We start from the raw sequence: 19,911 nt of genomic DNA, 5'->3' as shown, positions 1-19,911 counted from the left end.
GAGTTCTACTGCCAAGAATGGCATAAAAAAATAAAAGAAAATGAAAAGATAATCACAGAAGTAGCGCTATGGCTCAAGTGGTAAAGCGCCAGGCTGAGCAGAAAAAGCTAAGAGACACTGCCTAGGTCTTGAGTTCATGCACGCGCACGCACGCACGCACGCACGCACACACACACACACACACACACACTCTCTCTCTCTCTCTCTCTCTCTCTCTCTCTCTCTCTCTCTCTCTCTCTCTCTCTCTCAAACTCTTGTTCAATCACTATCTATTCCATGTTGTTCTTTTTTGTTTTTAGTTATGGAGTTTGAACTCTGGGCCTGGGTGCTGTCCCTTCAGCTCTTCAGCTCAAGGATGGTGTTCTACCACTTGAGCTACAGTGCCACTTCCTGTTTTTCTGGTGCTTCATTGGAGATAGTTTCATGGCCTTTCCTGACAGGGCTGGCTTTGAACCATGATCCTCAGATCTCAGCCTCCTGAGTCACTGGGATGACAGGTGTGAGTCAGAGTGGAGCTGTGGCTCAAGTGGTAGAGCATTAGCCCTGAATACAAAAGGTCAGGGATAGTGTCCAGGCCCTGAGTTCAAGTCCCAGGAAGAGGGAGAAAGGAAAGAAAGATGCCATGAGATACAAGACACACCAGTCCCCATAATCATTTGGCAGTGACTAACTTGACTAACTTCCCAAAGCACTGTGATCTATAGAGCTTATACTTTTACAGAGAAGAAAAATAAGTCATAAAAAACCTCAACTAATATGGCAGACTGTTTTTTTCTTGGATGACGTCAGCTTACCATCTTTGCAGGTTTTCCCATTCTCCAGAAGTCTGACCCCGGTTGGGCAAGCACACTGATAAAAAGGCTTGAGTGGAGACATCAAACACAAGTGGGAACAACCACCATTATCAACTCCACATGGATTTGTAGCTGTCAAACATAAATCACATTGATTACTACCAATGATAGTGGACAACCTTTCCTCACTCTACATACACAAAGGTTAACAGCCACAACATGGCAACTGTGATAAACCAAAATTAGTACCAAATGTCACCCACCTACCGACCCTGCCACAAGGAACAGAATTAGTGAGCATTTACTTGTTACCAAAGGGAAAAAATAAGAAGTAAAGCACAAAAGCCTTGCCCTGAGAGTTTACAAGCTAAAGTTAATAGTAAAACCATTTTTAAAACAATGGAAATTAGCCCCTAGGAAGCGGGAGGAGAATGGGTTAAAAAAGAAACTAGTAGCTGGGCACCAGTGGCTCACACCTATAATCCTAGTTACTCAGGAAGCTGAGACCTGAGGATCTCGGTTCAAAGCCAGCCCGGGCAAGAAGGTCCAGGAGATTCTTATCTCTAATAAACCACTAGAAAACAGGAAGTAGTGCTGTGGCTCAAGCAGTAGTGCACTGGCCTTGAGCTGAAGAGCACAGGGACAGCACCCAAGCCAAGTTCAAGCTCCACAACCGACAAAAAGAAAAAGAAAGAAACTAGTTAGACACTAGCAGCTCACACCTGAAATTCTAGTTACTCAGGAAGTAGAGCGCCAACCTTGAGCAAAGAAACAAAAACAGCTCAAGGATAGTGCCCAGGCCCTTGAGTTCAAGCCCCAGGATGATTTCCCCACCCCCGCAAAAAAAAAAAAAAAAAAAAGAGGAAAAACTAAACAAAGTCAGGCCTGGTGGCCCATACCTGCATCCTGGTACCTGTGAAATTGAGACAAAAGAGTAAGTCTGAGGCCAACCTGGACTACAAGAGTGAGACCTATCTCATTCATTCACTCATGAAAACTAGCACATCTGTGGAAACAACTGGTATGGATGTATTCAAATAATAATATAGAAAATTCAGCAGAAGCTGCAGACCGTGAAACATGAGAAAAGAAAGATCCACGCAAACTCTCAAAGGATCAACTGTACCTTTTTCAAAGGGGAGTGGGAGAGAGTTTTGCCTGAGGTTTGACCATGCGAGTTAAGAAGTTCACGAGTAAACATTTCCTTTTGTACCAGAGAGTAATTTTAAAATGTTTTTATGAGTTTGTGACCATCAGACTCCAATATTTGATTATGTCCCCCTAAATGGAAAGAACTAATACCAAGCAACACATGATTCCAAAACTTTTCACTTTGGGCTTTGAAACATAAATCTGAAGTCTGCTCAGACACAGCCAGACAGTTATTTACACACAAGTGCCAAACACTTAACATTCTCCTATTCCTTTTAAACTTTGCTTCATTCCTCCCTTATAAGAGATCATTGTCAGCAGACAATTGTCAAGGGTAACCAAAAATAGAAGCAAAACTGAAAAGGGAGAAGAGGAAGGGAAGGAGGGAAGGAGGGCAAGAGGGAGGGAGGGAGACAGAGAGGAAGGGGGAGAGAGAAAAAAAAGAAGGGAGAGAGAAGTAGGAAGAGGGGAGAGTGGGAAGAGGGGAGGAGGAAGGGAAAGGGAAGGGATGGGGGAAGAGGGGAAGGGGAGGAGGGGAAAAAAGGGGAGAGAGAAGTAGGGGGAGGGGAAAAGAAGAAGAGGGAAAAGAAGAACAAGTGGAGAGGAGGGAAGAGGGGTGAGAGGAGAAGGGAGGAAAAGACAGAAGACAGGAGAGAGAGAGAGGTATGTACAGAAATGTTTAAGCCAATATTTAATCATCAAGCTTAGGAAGTTACATTCAAGTTGTCATCCAAAAAAGAAAAAGTCTACTTAAGCACACACATGCAGTGTACAAGTAAGAACTGTGTGTATATAATGAACTATAGAACTGTAGAAATGACCCCTGAATGTGTATCTTTGGGCCCTGACTAGCAAATGAGTTCCTTTACCAACCATATCCCAGACAGAGGATGAGGTCTGGTGTAAGGACAGGGATGGAGTACTGTTAAGAACCTGAATTTTCTTTTTTTGGGGGGTTGGTCGTGGGTCTTGAACTCTGGGTCTGGGCGTTGTCCCTGAACTCTTTCAAATGTGAGCCACAGCTCCACTTCCAGTTTTCTGGTGGTTTATTAGAGATCAGAGTCTCATGGACTTTCCTGCCCAGGCTGGCTTTGAATTGCGATCCTCAGATCTCAGCCTCCTGAGTAGTTAGGATTACAGGCATGAGCCACTGGCGCCAGGCCTGAATCTTGTTTCTGTGCTTTTCTTCCTGTATTCCCTCGTACTCTTCAGATATGCCCTTCTTCCTCTACCGCTGAGCTCACTAAAGCCAGATTTCAGACTGCCACAGTGCTCCCCCTTGCAATGTAGAAATCAGGATTGCTTACCCTTTGGCTGCCTCTGCTGGCTGAAGGCATGTATATCCATGGGAGAGAAGATGTTAGAATGGATTTCACGCAGACCCTCGCCAGTATTCTTGTTGCAAGCCAAAATGGAGTGTGTATTCCAGTCAGTCCAGTACAATGTGTCCTCAAATAACGTCAAGGCAAAAGGGTGTGGAAGGGAACCTTTAACCACTGCCTGCCTGTCAACAGAAAAGGAAAACTTACAACTTACCTCCAACTTTCTTCTACCATGTCATTGCTTACAATGGCCACAGGGCATACTAGTAAATACAAATACTGAGGAAGACATACCTTTAGGTCACACACACAGAGGAAGAACAATTCACATGGTAAGTCCAAATATGTTTTCAAGATGTCTCAAAGCTCCAACCCAGACCTACAGGATGGCCCCTAACTTGGCAGCAGGTCCCAAGTTCTCTATAGGTCACAGGAGAGAGAAGGCCAGAGCACTGGCACTGCTTCAATGCCCCTGCCCAGATACTGGCTCTGCCCTCACCTCCCCTATCCTTTCCTGTAGCTCTATCATCGGGAGGAAAGTGAGCCAACAGGAAAGTGCCAGGGTTGCAGTAAGACTTAAATAGGTTCATCCTGGGTGATGTGGAAGAACACAGACCCTGAGCCTGTGTCTTCAGTCACTTCTCCTGGTCTTGGAAACTGGTTGAAAAGACGTAACATGCCAAGAAGCCAAGAAGAACCAGGACCAATTCCAGCAATGATCATCTAAGATGACATCCAGGCAGCCAAAAGTCCTGCCACTGGCAAAATACATTCATGAGACAAAGCAGACCTGCATCTCTCCCAAACAGTTCATGCTATGTAGAAGGAGAGGTAAAGAATCCAAGGCACAGGACTTTACTGTGTCACGGAGTACTATAACTAGCAAATGTTCTGCAAAAGTGAGTAAATCATGTTTTGAGTTGAGACTATCCAAGGAAATAAATGCTCTGCTATTTTCATAAACTCAACTTTTCCAGTGGCTCAGTCCAAAAAGAGGGCAGGGAGAACATACTCTACTAAAGAAAAATTAGATAATCACATGGTAAGGAGGACTGGGTTTGTCTTCAGGAGGCTTCCGTTTGTCTTGAGGCTCTGTCCCTGAGCTTTTGCTCAAGGCTGGCATTCTACCACTTGAGCCACAATGAATATGTTATCTCTACCTTATGTCTCTGTGGACTACCAAGCAGGTCTAACCAAGTCACTCCCGGGGCCCCTGTCTACATCTCCTGAAAACAAGGCGAGTGCTCTAGTGGTCTGCCACAGCAGTCATGTTCTGAGTGCTAGCAACTTCTGACTCACTAACAAACCTCTCCACTGTCGGTGTGACTTAAGTACACGGCTCTCTGGCCAACTCTGCAGGGTTCATGGACCCGGCAGGTGCTTCTTCCAAACTCTATACCAGCTGAACTGACCTTTACAAAACACATGCTCTTGCTTGCTTCCTGTTTCTAGATCTCCTCCCAACAAGTCGGCCCCATCTCTGAAGGACCACCTGTGTGTGTAATAAATCATTCTATAACCACACCCTGTGACTACTGCCATGCATTCTGACACATGAACCTAGCCTTGGAAGGGAATTTCCCCATCACAGTGAGATTCTTGTAATACCTAAAAAGATGACATCAGAGGTGGTGGCTCAGGCTTTTGGACATCTCCACAGTTACAGTTAGGTATTGAAACTAAAAACCCCAGCTGGGTGCCGAGTGGTTCACGCCTGTAATCCTATCTACTCAGGAGACTGAGATTTCAGTATATAGCAGTTCAAAGCCAGCATGGCAGCAAAGTTCATGCAATTCCTTATCTCCAATTAATCACAGAAAAAGCTGGCAGTGGTACTGTGGCTCAAGTGGTAGAGCAAAGCTGGCAGTGGTACTGTGGCTCAAGTGGTAGAGCAAAGCTGGCAGTGGTACTGTGGCTCAAGTGGTAGAGCAAAGCTGGCAGTGGTACTGTGGCTCAAGTGGTAGAGCACTATCCTTGAGTAAAAAGGATCTCAAGGACAGGACCTTAGCCTCGAGTTTGAGCCCCAGGATGGGGAGGGGCGGGGGGGGCGGAGGGGGGGAGTGCAGGGAGGGAGACAGGGAGGGAGGGAACTAAAAGCCCCTCAACAACATTCAAGGCTTTTGAAGAGGCACAAACCCAAGGTACTAGAAGCTATAAAAATTGCCAACAGATAAAAAAGAAAGCCCGACTGGTATCACCAGCTCAGCAGAAGAAATTAGGAAAAACAATGGGGTATGTGGTAAATCTAAGAAGCGAAGAACACACAAGACAGACCACACTGAAAGACGCAGCAAAGCGATCTAAGACAGTAAACACCTCGGAGGTTTGCTGAGACTGTGCTACCACTGAAGAGACCAGAGTCCTTCCCCAACCACCAGCGGGTCAACGGGTCAACCAGCACCCTCAGGCTCCCGTCCAAACAGAGCCTCAAAATAAGGAAAAGTAAGTGTGACAGATACAAAAGAAACAATGGGCCGGGCACTGGTGGCTTACGCCTGTAATCCTAGCTACTCAGAAGGCTGAGATCTGAGATCAAGGTTCAAAGCCAGTCCAGGCAGGAAAGTCCAACAGACTCTTATCTCCAAGGAACCACCAGAAGACTGGAAATGGTGCAGTGGCCCACTGAAGAGCTCAGGGACAGCGCCCAGACCCAGAGTTCAAGCCCCACGACCAACAAAAAAAGAAACAATGGGGACAATGTGTAGGACAAAAACGAAGAGAAGAAAACAGAATCAGAAAAATCCAAGAAAGTACAGCTGTCGGGCTGGGAAGGAGGCTCAGTGGTAGAGCGCTTGCCTTGCATGCATGAAGCCCTGAGTTCGATTCCTCAGCACCACATAAGCAGAAAAAGCCGGAAGTGGGGCTGAGGCTCAGGTCGTAGACTGCTGGTCTACAGCTGAAGAGCTGGGGGACAGCACCCAGGCCCAGAGTTCAGGCCCCACAACTGACCAAAAAAAAAAAAAAAAAAAAAAGTACAGCTGCTTTTCTGAACAGAGCCATGAGCTCTGTTAAGCTAAATTATGATGTGATGAACTCTGCTTTTTCCTACAAGTTCCAGATACAGCATATCAAGCCAGGTGTGTAGGCCTCACTTTTAATCCCAGCACTCAGGAGGTTTTGGTAGAAGGATCACAAGTTTGAGTCCAGCCTGGAATACACAGTGAGAAAAAAAGAGGAGGAAAGGAAGACAGTAACACAGAAACTCCACTAAAAAGTCAGCATCAAAACTAAGGTATACAGGGACTGGGAAGGTGGCTCAGTGGTAGAGCGCTTGCCTAGCATACATGAGGCCCTGGGTTTGATTCCTCAGCACCACATAAGCAAAAAGAAAAAAGCCGGAAGTGGCGCTGTGGCTCAAGTGGTAGAGCACTAGCCTTGAGCTGAAGAGCTGAGGGACAGCACCCAGGCCCAGAGTTCAGGCCCCATGACCGGACTCAAAAAAAAAAAACAACAACTAAGGTGTACAAAGAAAGTATCTCACCAAACACAATAAAATAACAGAAAAGACATGGAAAAAAATCAGCATGGGGTTGGGAAGGTGGCTCAGTGGTGGGGCACTTGCCTTGCATGCCTGAGGCTCTGGGTTCGATTCCTCAGCACCACATAAGCAAAAAGAAAGAAGCCGGAAGTGGAGCTGTGGCTCAAGTGGTAGAGCGCTAGCCTTGAGCTGAAGAGCTGAGGGACAGCGCCCAGGCCCAGAATTCAGGCCCCATGAACACACACACACACACACACACACACACACACACACACACACACACACACACTGACTTCTTCGAAAACACAAGCACTGAGAAAAAACAGACACACACACACACACACACACACACACACACACACACACACACACACACACACACACACACACACACACACACACACACACACACACACACACACACACACTGACTTCTTCGAAAACACAAGCACTGAGAAAAAATGCCAGAAAAAATATGTAATTTGACACAAAAGCTTCTATGGATGTGTTATTTTCTGTTAATATCCGTTAAGACTGTCTAGAGCAATTAAAACACCACATGGGTTTAACAGAAATGTAATACACAGGACAATAATAACACAGAAAAGAAGGAAATGGAACTATTCTAGGGGAAAATATTAAGTTAATATTGCAATGCAACAAAATACATATTGCCGTCTACAAATAATCACCTAAAAATCCAAAAATTTACTTTTAGGAGGTAAAAAAAAGGAATTCAGATGATTCAAGTAGAAAACAACACAAAGGGGGCTAAATACAAAAATAAAGGACAGAGGAACAAAATGACACCAGATTTAGCAAGAAAAAAGTCAAATGCCAGTTAGAACCCCAACCTTACCATTGATAACATTAGAACAAACAGTCCAATCAAATAAAATTTAACAAAGCAAAAATCGAGCTTTAACCTGTCTGTAAGAGACAACTTGAGCAGGGCACCAGCGGTTCATACCTATAATCATAGATACCTAGTCAGGAGGCTGAGAGCTAGGGGATTGAGTGTGCAAGTAAGTCTGGGCAGCAAAGTTCAGCAGACTCCATCTCCAAAATAACCAGCAAAAAGCAGGGCTGGAGAAGCTGCTCGGGTGGGAGAGTGCCAGCCTAACATGAGATCAAACCCCAAGTACCCCCAAGAGAGGGAGATGGAGGAAGGGAAAGAAGAAGAGAGAAGAGGGAAGCCAGGGGAGGAAAGGGAGAGACCACTTCTGACACAGGCTCAAATAGGCTGATACTAAAAGGTTGTAGCAAATGGTAACAATATCACTGGTGCAGCCCTCACAAAAACTGAAAGACTGAACTGAGTAAACACAAAATACTACTGGAATTACTAAAGCACATTTTGTGAGAAAGAGTAAAATCACCAGGAAACAATAACAAACATATACACATAAAAAGAGCCCCAAAGCAAAAAAAATAAAAATAAAAATAAAACAACCAACCCCCCCTATCAAAAATATCTAGATCAAAAAGGACTGGAGAGGGCTCAAGCAGTAGAGTATCTGCCCAGTAAGAGCAAGGAGGGAGAATAAGGATGAGACAGCTGATGTAGTTTCTTTGTCTGTTTGGAAATGAACAACAAAACCTATGGAAATTGTTTTAAGAAGGAATAGAAAAGACAGAAGCTGGTCGCTCACGCCTGTAATCCCAACTACTCAGGAGGCTGAGATCTGAGGGTCACTGTTCAAGGCTAGCCCAGGGAGGAAAATCCCTGAGATTCTTATCTCCAATTAGCCACTCAAAAAAAAAAAAAAAGCCAGAAGTGGAGCTGTGGCTCAAGTGGTAAGAGCGCTAGCCTTGGGCAAAACACCTCAAGGAGAGCTGGGAATGTGGCTCAGTGGTAGAGTGCTCATCTAGCACACATGAAGCTCTGGGTTCAATTCCTCAGCACCACATCACACGGAAAAAGCTGGAAGTGACGCTGGGGCTCAAGTGGTGGAGGGCTAGCTTTGAACACAGAGAGGTTCCCTCAGCACAGAGAGGTTCAGGAACAGAGCCTAGGCTCTGAGTTCAAACCCCAACACTGGCAATAAAAAATAAATAAAAAAGGGCTGGGAAGTTGGCTCAGTGGTAGAGCGCTTGCCTTGCATGCCTGAGGCCCTGGCTTCCATTCCTCAGCACCATATAAGAAAAAAGCCGGAAGTGGCGCTGTGGCTCAAGTGGTAAAGCGCTAGCCTTGAGCCTTGAGCTGAGGGACAGCACCCAAGCCCAGAGTTCAGGCCCCATGACCGGACCCAAAAAAAGAAACAGCTCAAACAGCACCCAGGCCCTGAATTCAAGCCTCAGGACAGGCACGCAAGGAAGAAAGGAATGAAATAAAGCAGGGATGGAGGTTGATTAGCATACACTGTTTACATGTGTGAATATGTCACAATGAAATCCCCTTCCTACAAAAGGTACACTAATAAAATCAGGTGTTATACTTCGATGAGCCTGTCGAATCAATACAGTTTTCTTAAATTCTGAAAAATATCTATATAGTATCTTACCGATTTGTTCCATCCAGGTTTGATTTATGAATGAAATTAAGTTTTGCATCTGCCCAATAAAGCTTTCTTTCCTCATAATCCAAAGTCAGTCCATTTGGCCAGTAAATGTCCGTGTTTATGATTATGAGACGACTTGAACCATCCATTCCAGCACGCTCTATCTTTGGCACTTCTCCCCAGTCTGTCCAGTACATGAACCTAAAAATCATTATATATATACATATAAAAAAAAAAAGACCAACTATTAACACCAGGACATATGCAGGTAACAACAAAACATTTTCTTTTTCTTTTTTTTTGTGGATCATGGGGCTTGAACTCTGGGCTTGGGCGCTGTCCTTACACTCTTCAGCTCAAGGCGAGCACTCTACTACCACTTGAGCCACAGCGCCACTTTCAGTTTTCTAGTGGTTTATTGCAGATAAGAGTCTCCTGGACTTTCCTGCCTGGGCTGGCTTTGAACCGTGATCCTCAAATCTCAGCCTCCTGAGTAGCTAGGATTACAGACATGAGCCACCAGTGCCCGGCCAACAAAATATTTTCTAATTATCATTATTAGCTAATGAATGTTCTCTCAAGAACATCAAGATGGAAAATGATGGGATTTATACACAGGAAAGCACGACAGGCGGTATTGGAATTGGGGTTAGGGAGTGCTCTAAAAGCAACATGAAGGTACTTGAAGACTTTTGCAAGCTGGAGATGAAATGACTGGCATGTTTTAGGGCAGATCACAGGGAGGAGGGGACTGGTTGCAGTGAGGAGAAAGATTGGAGGGAGGGTAAGACTACAAAAGACGAAGACTTTCAACATTGCTCTGTGGAGAAGTTAAGCAAGTCTTCACCTTTAAAAATAATGAAAAAATCCCAGACATGGAGGTACATGCCCATAATCCCAGCACAAGGAAGGCAAAGGACCTCAGGTTAGAACTCAAGTTAGAAACTAGGCTGAGCTATATATAGTGAGAACTCCCCTCGACCCCTACCCCTCTCCCCCAAAAAAGCCAGGCACTGTTGGCTCACACCTGTAATCTGAGCTAATCAGGAGACTGAGATCTATGGACTATAGTTCCAAGCTAGCCCAAGCAGTAAAAGTCCATGAGACCCTTACCTCCAATTAACCGCCAAAAAGCCAGAGGTAGAGCTGTCGCTCAAGGGTAAAATACAAGACTTGAGCCAAAAGGCCAACTGATAGTTCAAGTTCAAGGGCTTGAATTCAAGCCCAAGTACCAGCACAAAAAAAAGATTAAACTGACAGTCTGTTAAAAAAAAAAAAAAACTTCCTTTAGAAGAAACATTTCCTCCAAATAATCTACAAAATCTCATGAAAAACATTGGCATCTAAGCATCCCGTCCACATCAACAAGAATTGAAGCCCAGAAGTTCTATACAGGGCAGACATGGCGGCTGCTCTGCCCTGCAAAAGCAGGCCTGTGGAAAAACATATGCCTACCAATGTCAAAACCATCAGGAGTGCTGGCTAGGGCAGGCAACAGAATGGTGTGTTGGCCAGGAATGTGACAGAAGGTCCTAGAAGGGACAGCCTGCAAGCCTGCTAAGTGGATATGCACCCTTGGTGGTTCCTTGGTGGTCAGAAAGCTCATGTGCGTGTACAGGCTGCTCCTTCTCAAGTGACACCAGAGAGAAACTGGCAAGCTACACTCTGAACATAGGCCAGAAACTTGAAACTGCCAATTTTCAAAACATTCCTCAATCTCCTAACAGATCCAAAGGAAAATGGGGAAACATTTGGGAGCCTGAGGTGTTTGAGAATATCTATTAGTGAAGATACGGTGATGCAGGAACAAACAACTCTATAACTGATCTCTGCCTCCTGAGTAGCTGAGATTATAGGCATGAGCCATCGCACCTGGTCTATCTGAGGCATTATTTTGAGAATAATCACTTAGACTTTAAAGAAAAAAGAACTTAAGTATACCAAAGAGCCAGGTACCGGTGGCTCAGTCCAGTAATCCTAGCTATGCAGAGATATGAGGATCATGGTTCAAAGCCAGCCTGGGCAGGAAACTCCATAAGACTTTTTTTTTTTTTTTTTTTTTTGGCGGTTGTGGGGCTTGAACTCTGGGCCTGGGCACTGTCCCTCAGCTCTTCAGCTCAAGGCGAGCGCTCTACCACTTGAGCTACAGCGCCACTTCCGGTTTTCTGGTGGTTTATTGGAGATAGGAGTCTCATGGTCTCTCCTGCCCGGGCTGGCTTTGAACCGCGATCCTCAGATCTCAGCCTCCTGAGTAGCTAGGATTACAGGCGTGAGCCACCAGCACCCGGCTACTCCATAAGACTTTTATCTCCAATAAACTATTCAGAAAAATCTGGAAATGGAGCTGTGGCTCAAGTGGTAGAGTGCCAGCCTTGAGCAAAAGAAGCTCAGAGACAGTGCCTAGGCCCTGAGTTCACCCAGGACAGGAAGAAAAAAATTAAAAATAAAATAAATGTAGCTAAGAGTCTGTTGAGTCAAAACACGTTGAAGTTTTCTAGTCCAAGAAGCACATGCCGTAACTGCAAGACTAATAATGTCTTCTACATTTAACATTGCTAAATGCTATTAAAGGGCCACAGCCCTGCCCATTTCCCATGACTCAGTAACACAAGGGACTGAAGTTTCAGCTGCAAAGGTGAACACATTAGTATGCCATCTGAAGACCACACTTTGCCTGACACAAATGAGAAGACAGGGGGCTAAGGCAGGAGAATCACAAGCTCAAGAACAGACATACCCGGTATCAAAAAAAAAAAAATCAAAAATGAATTTTGTGGTTTGTGGAATGTGAATCCCATCTAATTTAAAAGCTGTGGGAATTCCTTCTCTTCTATCCAAAGCAAATTTAAGCTGTAGATCAACATATTAAGGACCACTACCAAACAGTCAACCCCAAACCCACACAACCACATTTGAATCCTATTCTCCAAATCAATTGCTGGCTTCCAAATGCAACTCTTTTTTTTTTTTTTTTTTTTTTTTTGGTAGCAGTATTGGGCTTGAACTCAGGGACTGGGTGGGTGCTGTCCCTTAACTTCTTTGTTCCAAGGCTGGTAGCCTAACACTTGAAGCACAGCTCTACTCAAATGCAACTTAATTATCTCAACATACATTGTTCTCTTCAAAGCCTTCATGCCTTTCTTTTTCTCCATTCGAAAGTCATTACATCTAATCTTCAAAATCATTCTTTACTAACCAATTCACCTTCAAGATTAATTAATTCATTCAGGAACAGGACCTCAAGAGCCCAATCCTGCTTCCTCTATGCTTACTTGGGGTTGTCCTGTAAGAACTGTGTCTACTATTCTTCCAACTAAATTTTAAGCTCCAGTAAATACAGTGCAAAATAATTAATGGAAATACCTGATACGTGGAAGAATGGCTCTTTGCCTAACTTTAGGCTAGTGACTTAAAATAGCTACACTTTGATGTTGTAATCTGCAAAACTTAAGAGCCAAATACTGAGACATTTGAATTATGATCTTAGTATTTTAAAACATCAGGGAACAACAGACTATTTGCTGTGCTAATTTTGCTTACAAGTTTTTCCTTCTGTAATTTTATTCCTTTATACTCATCATTGTATCTCATTCATTCTTCCAACATTAGATAGAGGAAAACACAAGCAAGATTTACATAACTGCCAGGCATGCGTGGCTCATGCCTGTAATCCTAGCTACTCAGGAGGCTGAGATCTGAGGATCTCAGCTCAAAGCCAGCCCAGGCAGGAAAGTCTGGGAGACTCTATCTTCAATAAACCACTCAGAAAACCAGAAGTGGGGCTGTGGCTCAAGCAGTAGAATGCTTGCCTTGAGCTGAAGAGTGAAGGGACAGCACCCAAGCCCAGAGTTCAAGCCCCATGACGGACCAAATAAAAAGAGATTTACATAACTGAGTGATGTGTTTGGGTAACATCTAATAACCTACCAAACTGGAAAGATGTGAAAGAGGAAAGGACAGTCACGTGACACCCACAGAGTAGACTTGGAACAGCTGAACAGCTGAGAAAGATAATAGGAATAGGATAATAGCAGGAATGGATTTCTAATCCTGTCTCCTTGGCCCAAGTCTGTCAAATTAAAAACATACCATATAGAGGGGAATCTCACCCCACTTCACAACACCAAAACAACTTTTAAAAAATTAATTATGAGGCAAAAAAGGCAGTAATCAGCTCATGGGGAACCAACTGCACAGGGAATGTTCTATGACTAGTCAGTCTGCAAGCATGACTTGGTTTTGCTTATCTTTTACCTTTTTTTTTTTTTTGGGGGGGGGGAGGTGGGGCGGGCGTGGGGCTTGAACTCTGGGCCTGGGTGCTGTCCCTCAGCTCAAGGTGAGTGCTCTACCTCTTGAGCAACAGCGCCACTTCCAGTTTTCTGAGTGGTTTATTGGGGTAAGAGTCTCACAGACTTTTCCGCCCAGGCTGGCTATGAACCTCAATTCTCAGATCTCAGCCTCCTGAGTAGCTAAGATTACAGGTGTGAGCTACCGGCACCCGGCTCTTTTACCTTTCTCTAAGTATAAAATTAAACTAAAGCAAGGAGCTGGTGTAATCCTAGCTACTCAGGAGGCTGAGATCTGAGGATTGCTATTCAAAGCCAGCCAGAGCAGGAAAGTCCATGAGACTCTTATCTCCAATTAACCACAAGAAAACCAGAATTGTTGCTGTGGCTCAAGTGGTAGAGCACTAACCTTGAGCTGAAGAGCTCAGGGACAGTGCCGAGGCCCAGAGTTCAAGCCCCATGACCAGCCAGGAAAAAAAAGAAAGAAAGAAAAACAACAGGAGAAAAAGCTGCTTTAATATACTCTTCTCAGCAAAATAAAAATTCATAAATGAAAGAAATATTCTATTAAATACTGGGAGAGGGGGTGAAAGCAAAAGTGTGTTTTTCACATCGTGGCAGATGCTAAGACCTCTACTACACAACTCCTAAAAATGTGAGACAAAGTATAAAAGCACGATTTTAAACACATGTCAGCACTTGTAGAACATTAAAGTGGATATTGAGCACAAAAAGAATTTAAGAAAGAAAAAATTCAGAGATAATGTACAATGAAGGAAGCTACTCCATTCCCAGTGACTTCATTTATCAGCTTATAACCTAGGATTCTCTTTGATGAAAGAATCAACATGTGGCCAGAAATCTCAATATGAACTCTCTCAGTAAACTACAAAGAAGACACACACCGAGACAGACTACATAAGGATAATTTTGGTTAATCTGGTTAGTGCTAAATTCAAAAAAGAAATAGATTCATAAAAGGAAGTTAAAAGCCATGTTAAGTAAGAGTTAAGAAAAAGAGGCCACGGCTCACACCTGAAGTCCCAACTACCCAGGAATTGTACTTGAGGATCGGAGTTCAAGACCTATAGTGGCAAAAATAAGACTCCTGGCCGGGCGCTGGTGGCTCATGCCTGTCATCCCAGCTACTCAGAAGGCTGAGATCTGATGATCAAAGTTCAAAGCCAACCCAGGCAGGAAAGTCAGTGAGACTCTTATCTCTAAGGAACTACCAGAAAACCAGAAGCTATGGTTCAAGTGGTAGAGCACCAGCCTTGAGCTGAAGAGCTGAAGGACAGTGCCCAGGCCCAGAGTTCAAGTCCCAAGACCAATAACAACAAAAAAAGTGGGCTGGGAAGGTGGCTAGTGGTAGGGTGCTTACCTTGCATGCATGAGGCCCTGGGTTTGATTCCTCAGCACCACATAAGCAGAAAAAGCCAGAAGTGGCGCTGTGGCTCAAGTAGTAGAGCACTAGCCTTGAGCTGAAGAGCTGAGGGACAGTGCCCAGGCCCAGATTCAGGCCCCACAACCGACCAAAAAAAAAGTAAGACTCCTATCTCAACAACCGACCAAAAAAAAAAATAAGACTCCTATCTCAACAACCGACCAAAAAAACAGTAAGACTCCTATCTCAACAAATGGGCTTGGCCTCATGATGCACACCTATAATCCCAGCTAGATAAGGGGAAACCCATAGTGAAAAGTAACGAAATAACATGAAAACTAAAGCACAAAGGCTAGATCATGGCTCCAGTGGTAGAACCCCTACTACCTAGCAAGTACAAGGCCCTGAGTTCAAACTTCAAAAACACAACCGAAAGAAAAATGAATGTCTAGTTAGGAGTTCCAGAAAAGGGGGGGGGGGCACAGAAAGGAAAGGAGGGAGGGAGGAAGGGTGAACAAATACGATTATGCTGATCAGTCTACACAATGCAGAAAATCGACTGTGTGACTTATGGGCAGGGATGGGAAGAGAGACTAAGGAACAACAAAGAAGAAGTGACACTGTACAACAAAGAAACATACTCAAAGCCGGGCGCTGGTGGCTCACGCCTGTAATCCTAGCTACTCTGGAGGCTGAGATCTGAGGATCGCAGTTCAAAGCCAGCCCGGGCAGGAGAGACCGTGAGACTCCTATCTCCAATAAACCACCAGAAAACCGGAAGTGGCGCTGTAGCTCAAGTGGTAGAGCGCTCGCCTTGAGCTGAAGAGCTGAGGGACAGCGCCCAGGCCCAGAGTTCAAGCCCCACGGCCGACAAAAAAAAAAAAAAAAAAAAAAGAAACATACTCAAGATGCAAATCCTACTCAGGAGGCTGAGATCGGAGGATCTCGGCTCCAAGCCAGCCATCAGAAAAGTCCATGAGATTTTTGACTCCAATTAACTACTCAGAGAAAGCTGGAAGTGGTGCTGTGACTCAAGTGGTAAAGCGCTAACCTTGAGCACAAAAATGGCTCAGGGACAGTGTACCCAGGTCCTAAGTATGGGGGAGGGGGTGCCAAGAGTTCCAGAAGGATGCAGCAAAGACAATACTTGAAGAGAATTTTCTAGAACTGAATTATCAGTTCTGTGAATAATTCAGCTTACAGAAGGAAGAAACCCAGCAAAACCCAAGTACAAGAAACAAAGATTTAGTAAGAACACCGGTTACAGTAGCTCTCTACAACCCCCCCACACACACACCCCCTTCCCCCCCCCACCCCCCGGGCCTGGCTTTGTCTGCAGGAGATCCATTCAGAGACTTTCAGTAGATGAATTTTCCATTCAGTATTTTCCAGTCTATGGGTGTCATGAGTTAACCAAAACAGTAGAAAGCAAAACCTCAGGAGTAAGGCGAGACTACTGTACTTCAATAACAGAGAGAGCTAATGAATGGTAGAATAGTAGCACAACATAAAAGAAACCATCTGCAACCTGAAACTATACACCATAGGAAGAAAAGAGCAGCAAAGTGAAGGCTTTTCAGACACATGAACATTTTGTGCAAGTAAACGCTAAGGCTTGGGAAACAACAAAATCATGGACCAATACCTTTCTCATGACCCTTGACTATATATATAATTACAGAAAGCACTATGAGCCTTTGTAAAGAACAAACTGCTATAAGGAATTGAAATCAAGCCAAAGATTTCAGCTATATGCTAGTAAAAAAAGAAGCCAGGCACAGGTGGCTCACACTTGTAATCCTAGCTACTAGGGAGCTAAAACCTGGAGGATGGCAGTTCAAAGCCAGACCAGGCAGGAAATTTTGTAAGACTCTATCTCCAAAATAATCAGCAAAATTCCAGACTGGGGATGTGGTCAAAGGGTAGGGTTAATGATGAGCAAGAAAGTCAAGCTAGATCCAGGAAGGGGGGGGGGGGGGGGGAAGGGAGAGGGAGTGGGAAAAGGAAAGGAGGGAGGAAGTGAGGAAAGGGGGAGGGGTCTGCTATTTCAGTATTTACTACCAAAATATTTACTATTTAAACAGGCATTATACCAAAAAATCTACCTGCCCATGGTTAGACCTACTGTGTTACTCCCAAGTATGGTCCTTAGACCTACAACTAGAGCAAAATTCCAACCTTTACCCCACAACTCCTGAATCAAAACTCCCACTGTAACAACAGAATAAAATCAAAGTATTATCTTTCCTTATAGACCTATTGTAATACTGAGACAAGTAGGAACAGAGGTCATATATGAAACTCTGAAACACAGTAGGGAATATTTCTAGGTGTCTACAAAGCATTTGACAAAAAATGCTCCTATATCAATTCAGAAAACCACCAATTAGGTCTCCATCATATTCCACTCTGTTTTCTAAACCCAAAATTACAGATGACATAGTCCAATACCAAAATAAAATATTTAAGCCCTTCTCCCAGACATGATCCATCCACATGCCATTAACAATCACGAAGATGCTCTAAGTCTCTTCAGACATTCCTCTCTATTTCATCTTAAGCCTTTCTAATTTCCCAAGGGGAAAAAAAGACACAAACATTCCAAGGCACTCCTGTGTGTCCATTACTTCTCAGCCTCCCAGAATGACTTGGAAATGACTACATAAGAAGTCTTTGCCACAAACCAAGTGTCTAACTGAAAATTAGATACAAGTATTAGCTACACTGAAATTCTGTGGCTGTGTTTCTCTTTGGAAATGAGGGATAAGGGAGGAATACACATATCCACTTAACAATAACTAAATAAAATTACAAATATTGTAAAATACATTGAGGTATCTGCACGTTCACATCAATATGAATCTCCCATACTCTCAGAGGTCATTAAACTATATGTGCAGTGGATCCAACCCCTGATACTGACAATCTGACAAAACTTACAACACTTCTGAGATAAAACACAGAAAATATTAACAGTAATATATATTTCTATTATTCCTATTTCAATGTTAAAATGTGTAGTAATTCTGGGGCTGAGACCTTTTTTTATTTTTTTTTTCCTTTTTTCTTTTGCTGGTCCTGGGGCTTGAATTCAGAACCTAGGAGTGGTCCCCGAGCCTCTTTGTACTCAAGGCGAGGGCTCTAACACTTGAGCCACAGCTCCACCTCCGATTTTTCTAAGTAGTTTATTGGAGATAAGAGTCTCTTGGACTTTCCTGCCCCTGGCTGGCTTTGAACTGTGATCCTCAGATCTCAGCCTCCGGAGTAGCTGAGATGACAGGTATGAGCCCCTAGTGCCTGGCAGAGACCTTTGGTTTTCATCACTTTGAGGTTCATGAATGAAATATACTGTTTCCATACTAATCTAAATGTGAGTTGACCCTGTCCTCAACCTTTCTACCTTCCTCTCCTTGTCTCCCCTCCAATACTGAGACTGGCCTGTGCCCCTGCCAACCATTCTGCGTAACTTTTTATCTGGTTTATATTACTGTTTCATGTGGTAACTGGACTTCTACAGAAAGCAGTACTATCAAAAAAACTACCAACTAGAGAATATGAAGGGCGGGGAAGGTGGCTTAATGGCAGAGTGCTTGCCTAGCATTCATGAAGCCCCAGGTTCGATTCCTCAGTACCACATAAGCAGAAAAAGCTGGAAGTGGCGCTGTGGCTCCACATGGCAGAGCACTAGCCTTGAGCAAAAGAGCTCAGAGATAGTGCCCAGGACCTGAGTTCAAGTCCCACAAGTGACAAAAAAATTTCCTGCCAGGGCTGGCTTCAAAGTGTAATCCTTCATCTCAGCCTCCTGAATAGCTAGGATTACAAGTGTGAGCCACTGGTGCCCTATTGGCTGTTTTATTTTTTTTCTTTTGTAACTTAATCTTGCAAAAGAACCTAGTCACTTAAGCAGGGCACATGCCTATAATCCTAGCTACTCAGGAGGCTGAGATCTGAGGTTCACAGTTCAAAGCCAGCCCAGGCAGGAAAGCCCATGAGACTCCTATCTCCAATAAAGCACTCAAAAACTGCAAGTGGTGCTGTGGCTTGAGCTGAAGAGCTCAGGGACAGGGCCCAGGACCAGAGTTCAAACCCCATGACCAACACACACACACACACACACAGAGACACACACACACAGACACAGACACAGACAGACACAGACACAGACACACAGACACACACAGACACACAGACACACAGACACACACACACACAGACACACAGACACACACACACACACACACACACACACACACACACACACACACACACACACACACACACACACACACACACACACACACACACACACACACACACACACACCAAGAATCTACAGTCACTTAGAAATACTTAAAGTTAAAATTCAACTAGTTGAATAATCTATTCTGTGAGGCTTTTTATCATGCAACGTTTTGCTTGCCATTCCTGGGACTTGAACTCAGGGCCTAAGCACTGTCCTTGAGCTGCTTTTGCTAAGGCTAATGCTCTACCACTGGAGCCACAGGACCACTTCCAGACTTTTCTGTTTATGTGGTAGTGAGGAATTGAACCCAGGGCTTCATGCATGCTAGGGGAACACTCTACCAATGAGCTATATTCCCAGCCCCAGCAACATTATTTTTAAGACCACCTTTACTGTATCTGACAAATACCTCTCTTTGCTTCTCAAAAGCTAGACTATAGACTTACAGAGCAGAAGTCTCTCTTCATCAACAGGCATTACTAACTTTCCAATTATGTAGTTTACTTGGCCCCTAATTTATTTTGGCTTCAACAGGGTCAATTCTGGCTCTGAATTGAGAGGATAAGTATGTTTGGTTATACTGAAGAATTAAATCTATGTGGTTATAGCTACATTTTGCAATAGTATGCACATCTGCTATTCATCAAAAATTATGGAAACCAACACCAGCTTGTTATAAGCTGTTCACTAGTGTCCGTATGAATGTAATTTTATTGCTGTGTCTGGCCTAATATTCATCTGTAATGTTTTC

The 19,911-nt window shown here is 44.0% G+C and overlaps 1 protein-coding gene across 2 annotated transcripts in view; it reads right to left on the bottom strand.

Annotated features, from left to right (window-relative positions):
- Positions 1-19,911, bottom strand: part of LOC138806777 (low-density lipoprotein receptor-related protein 6) — a 90,572-nt gene that overhangs the window by 62,547 nt on the left and 8,114 nt on the right. For both annotated transcript variants that reach the window (XM_069992130.1, XM_069992129.1), the window contains exons 3-5: positions 9,251-9,448; positions 3,254-3,450; positions 795-926 (exon numbers count right to left, since the gene is read on the bottom strand). In XM_069992130.1, the coding sequence (XP_069848231.1) occupies positions 795-926; positions 3,254-3,450; positions 9,251-9,448 (527 nt within the window). The remainder of the gene's footprint in view (positions 1-794; positions 927-3,253; positions 3,451-9,250; positions 9,449-19,911) is intronic.

This window comes from Dipodomys merriami, unplaced genomic scaffold (genome assembly GCF_024711535.1).
Source record: "Dipodomys merriami isolate MVZ:Mamm:240054 unplaced genomic scaffold, mDipMer1.0.p SCAF_408, whole genome shotgun sequence".
In the NCBI taxonomy this organism is placed as follows: Eukaryota; Metazoa; Chordata; class Mammalia; order Rodentia; family Heteromyidae; genus Dipodomys; species Dipodomys merriami.
The sequence above is the reverse complement of the archived record's forward strand: the minus strand, read 5'-3'. Positions and strand labels throughout refer to the sequence as shown.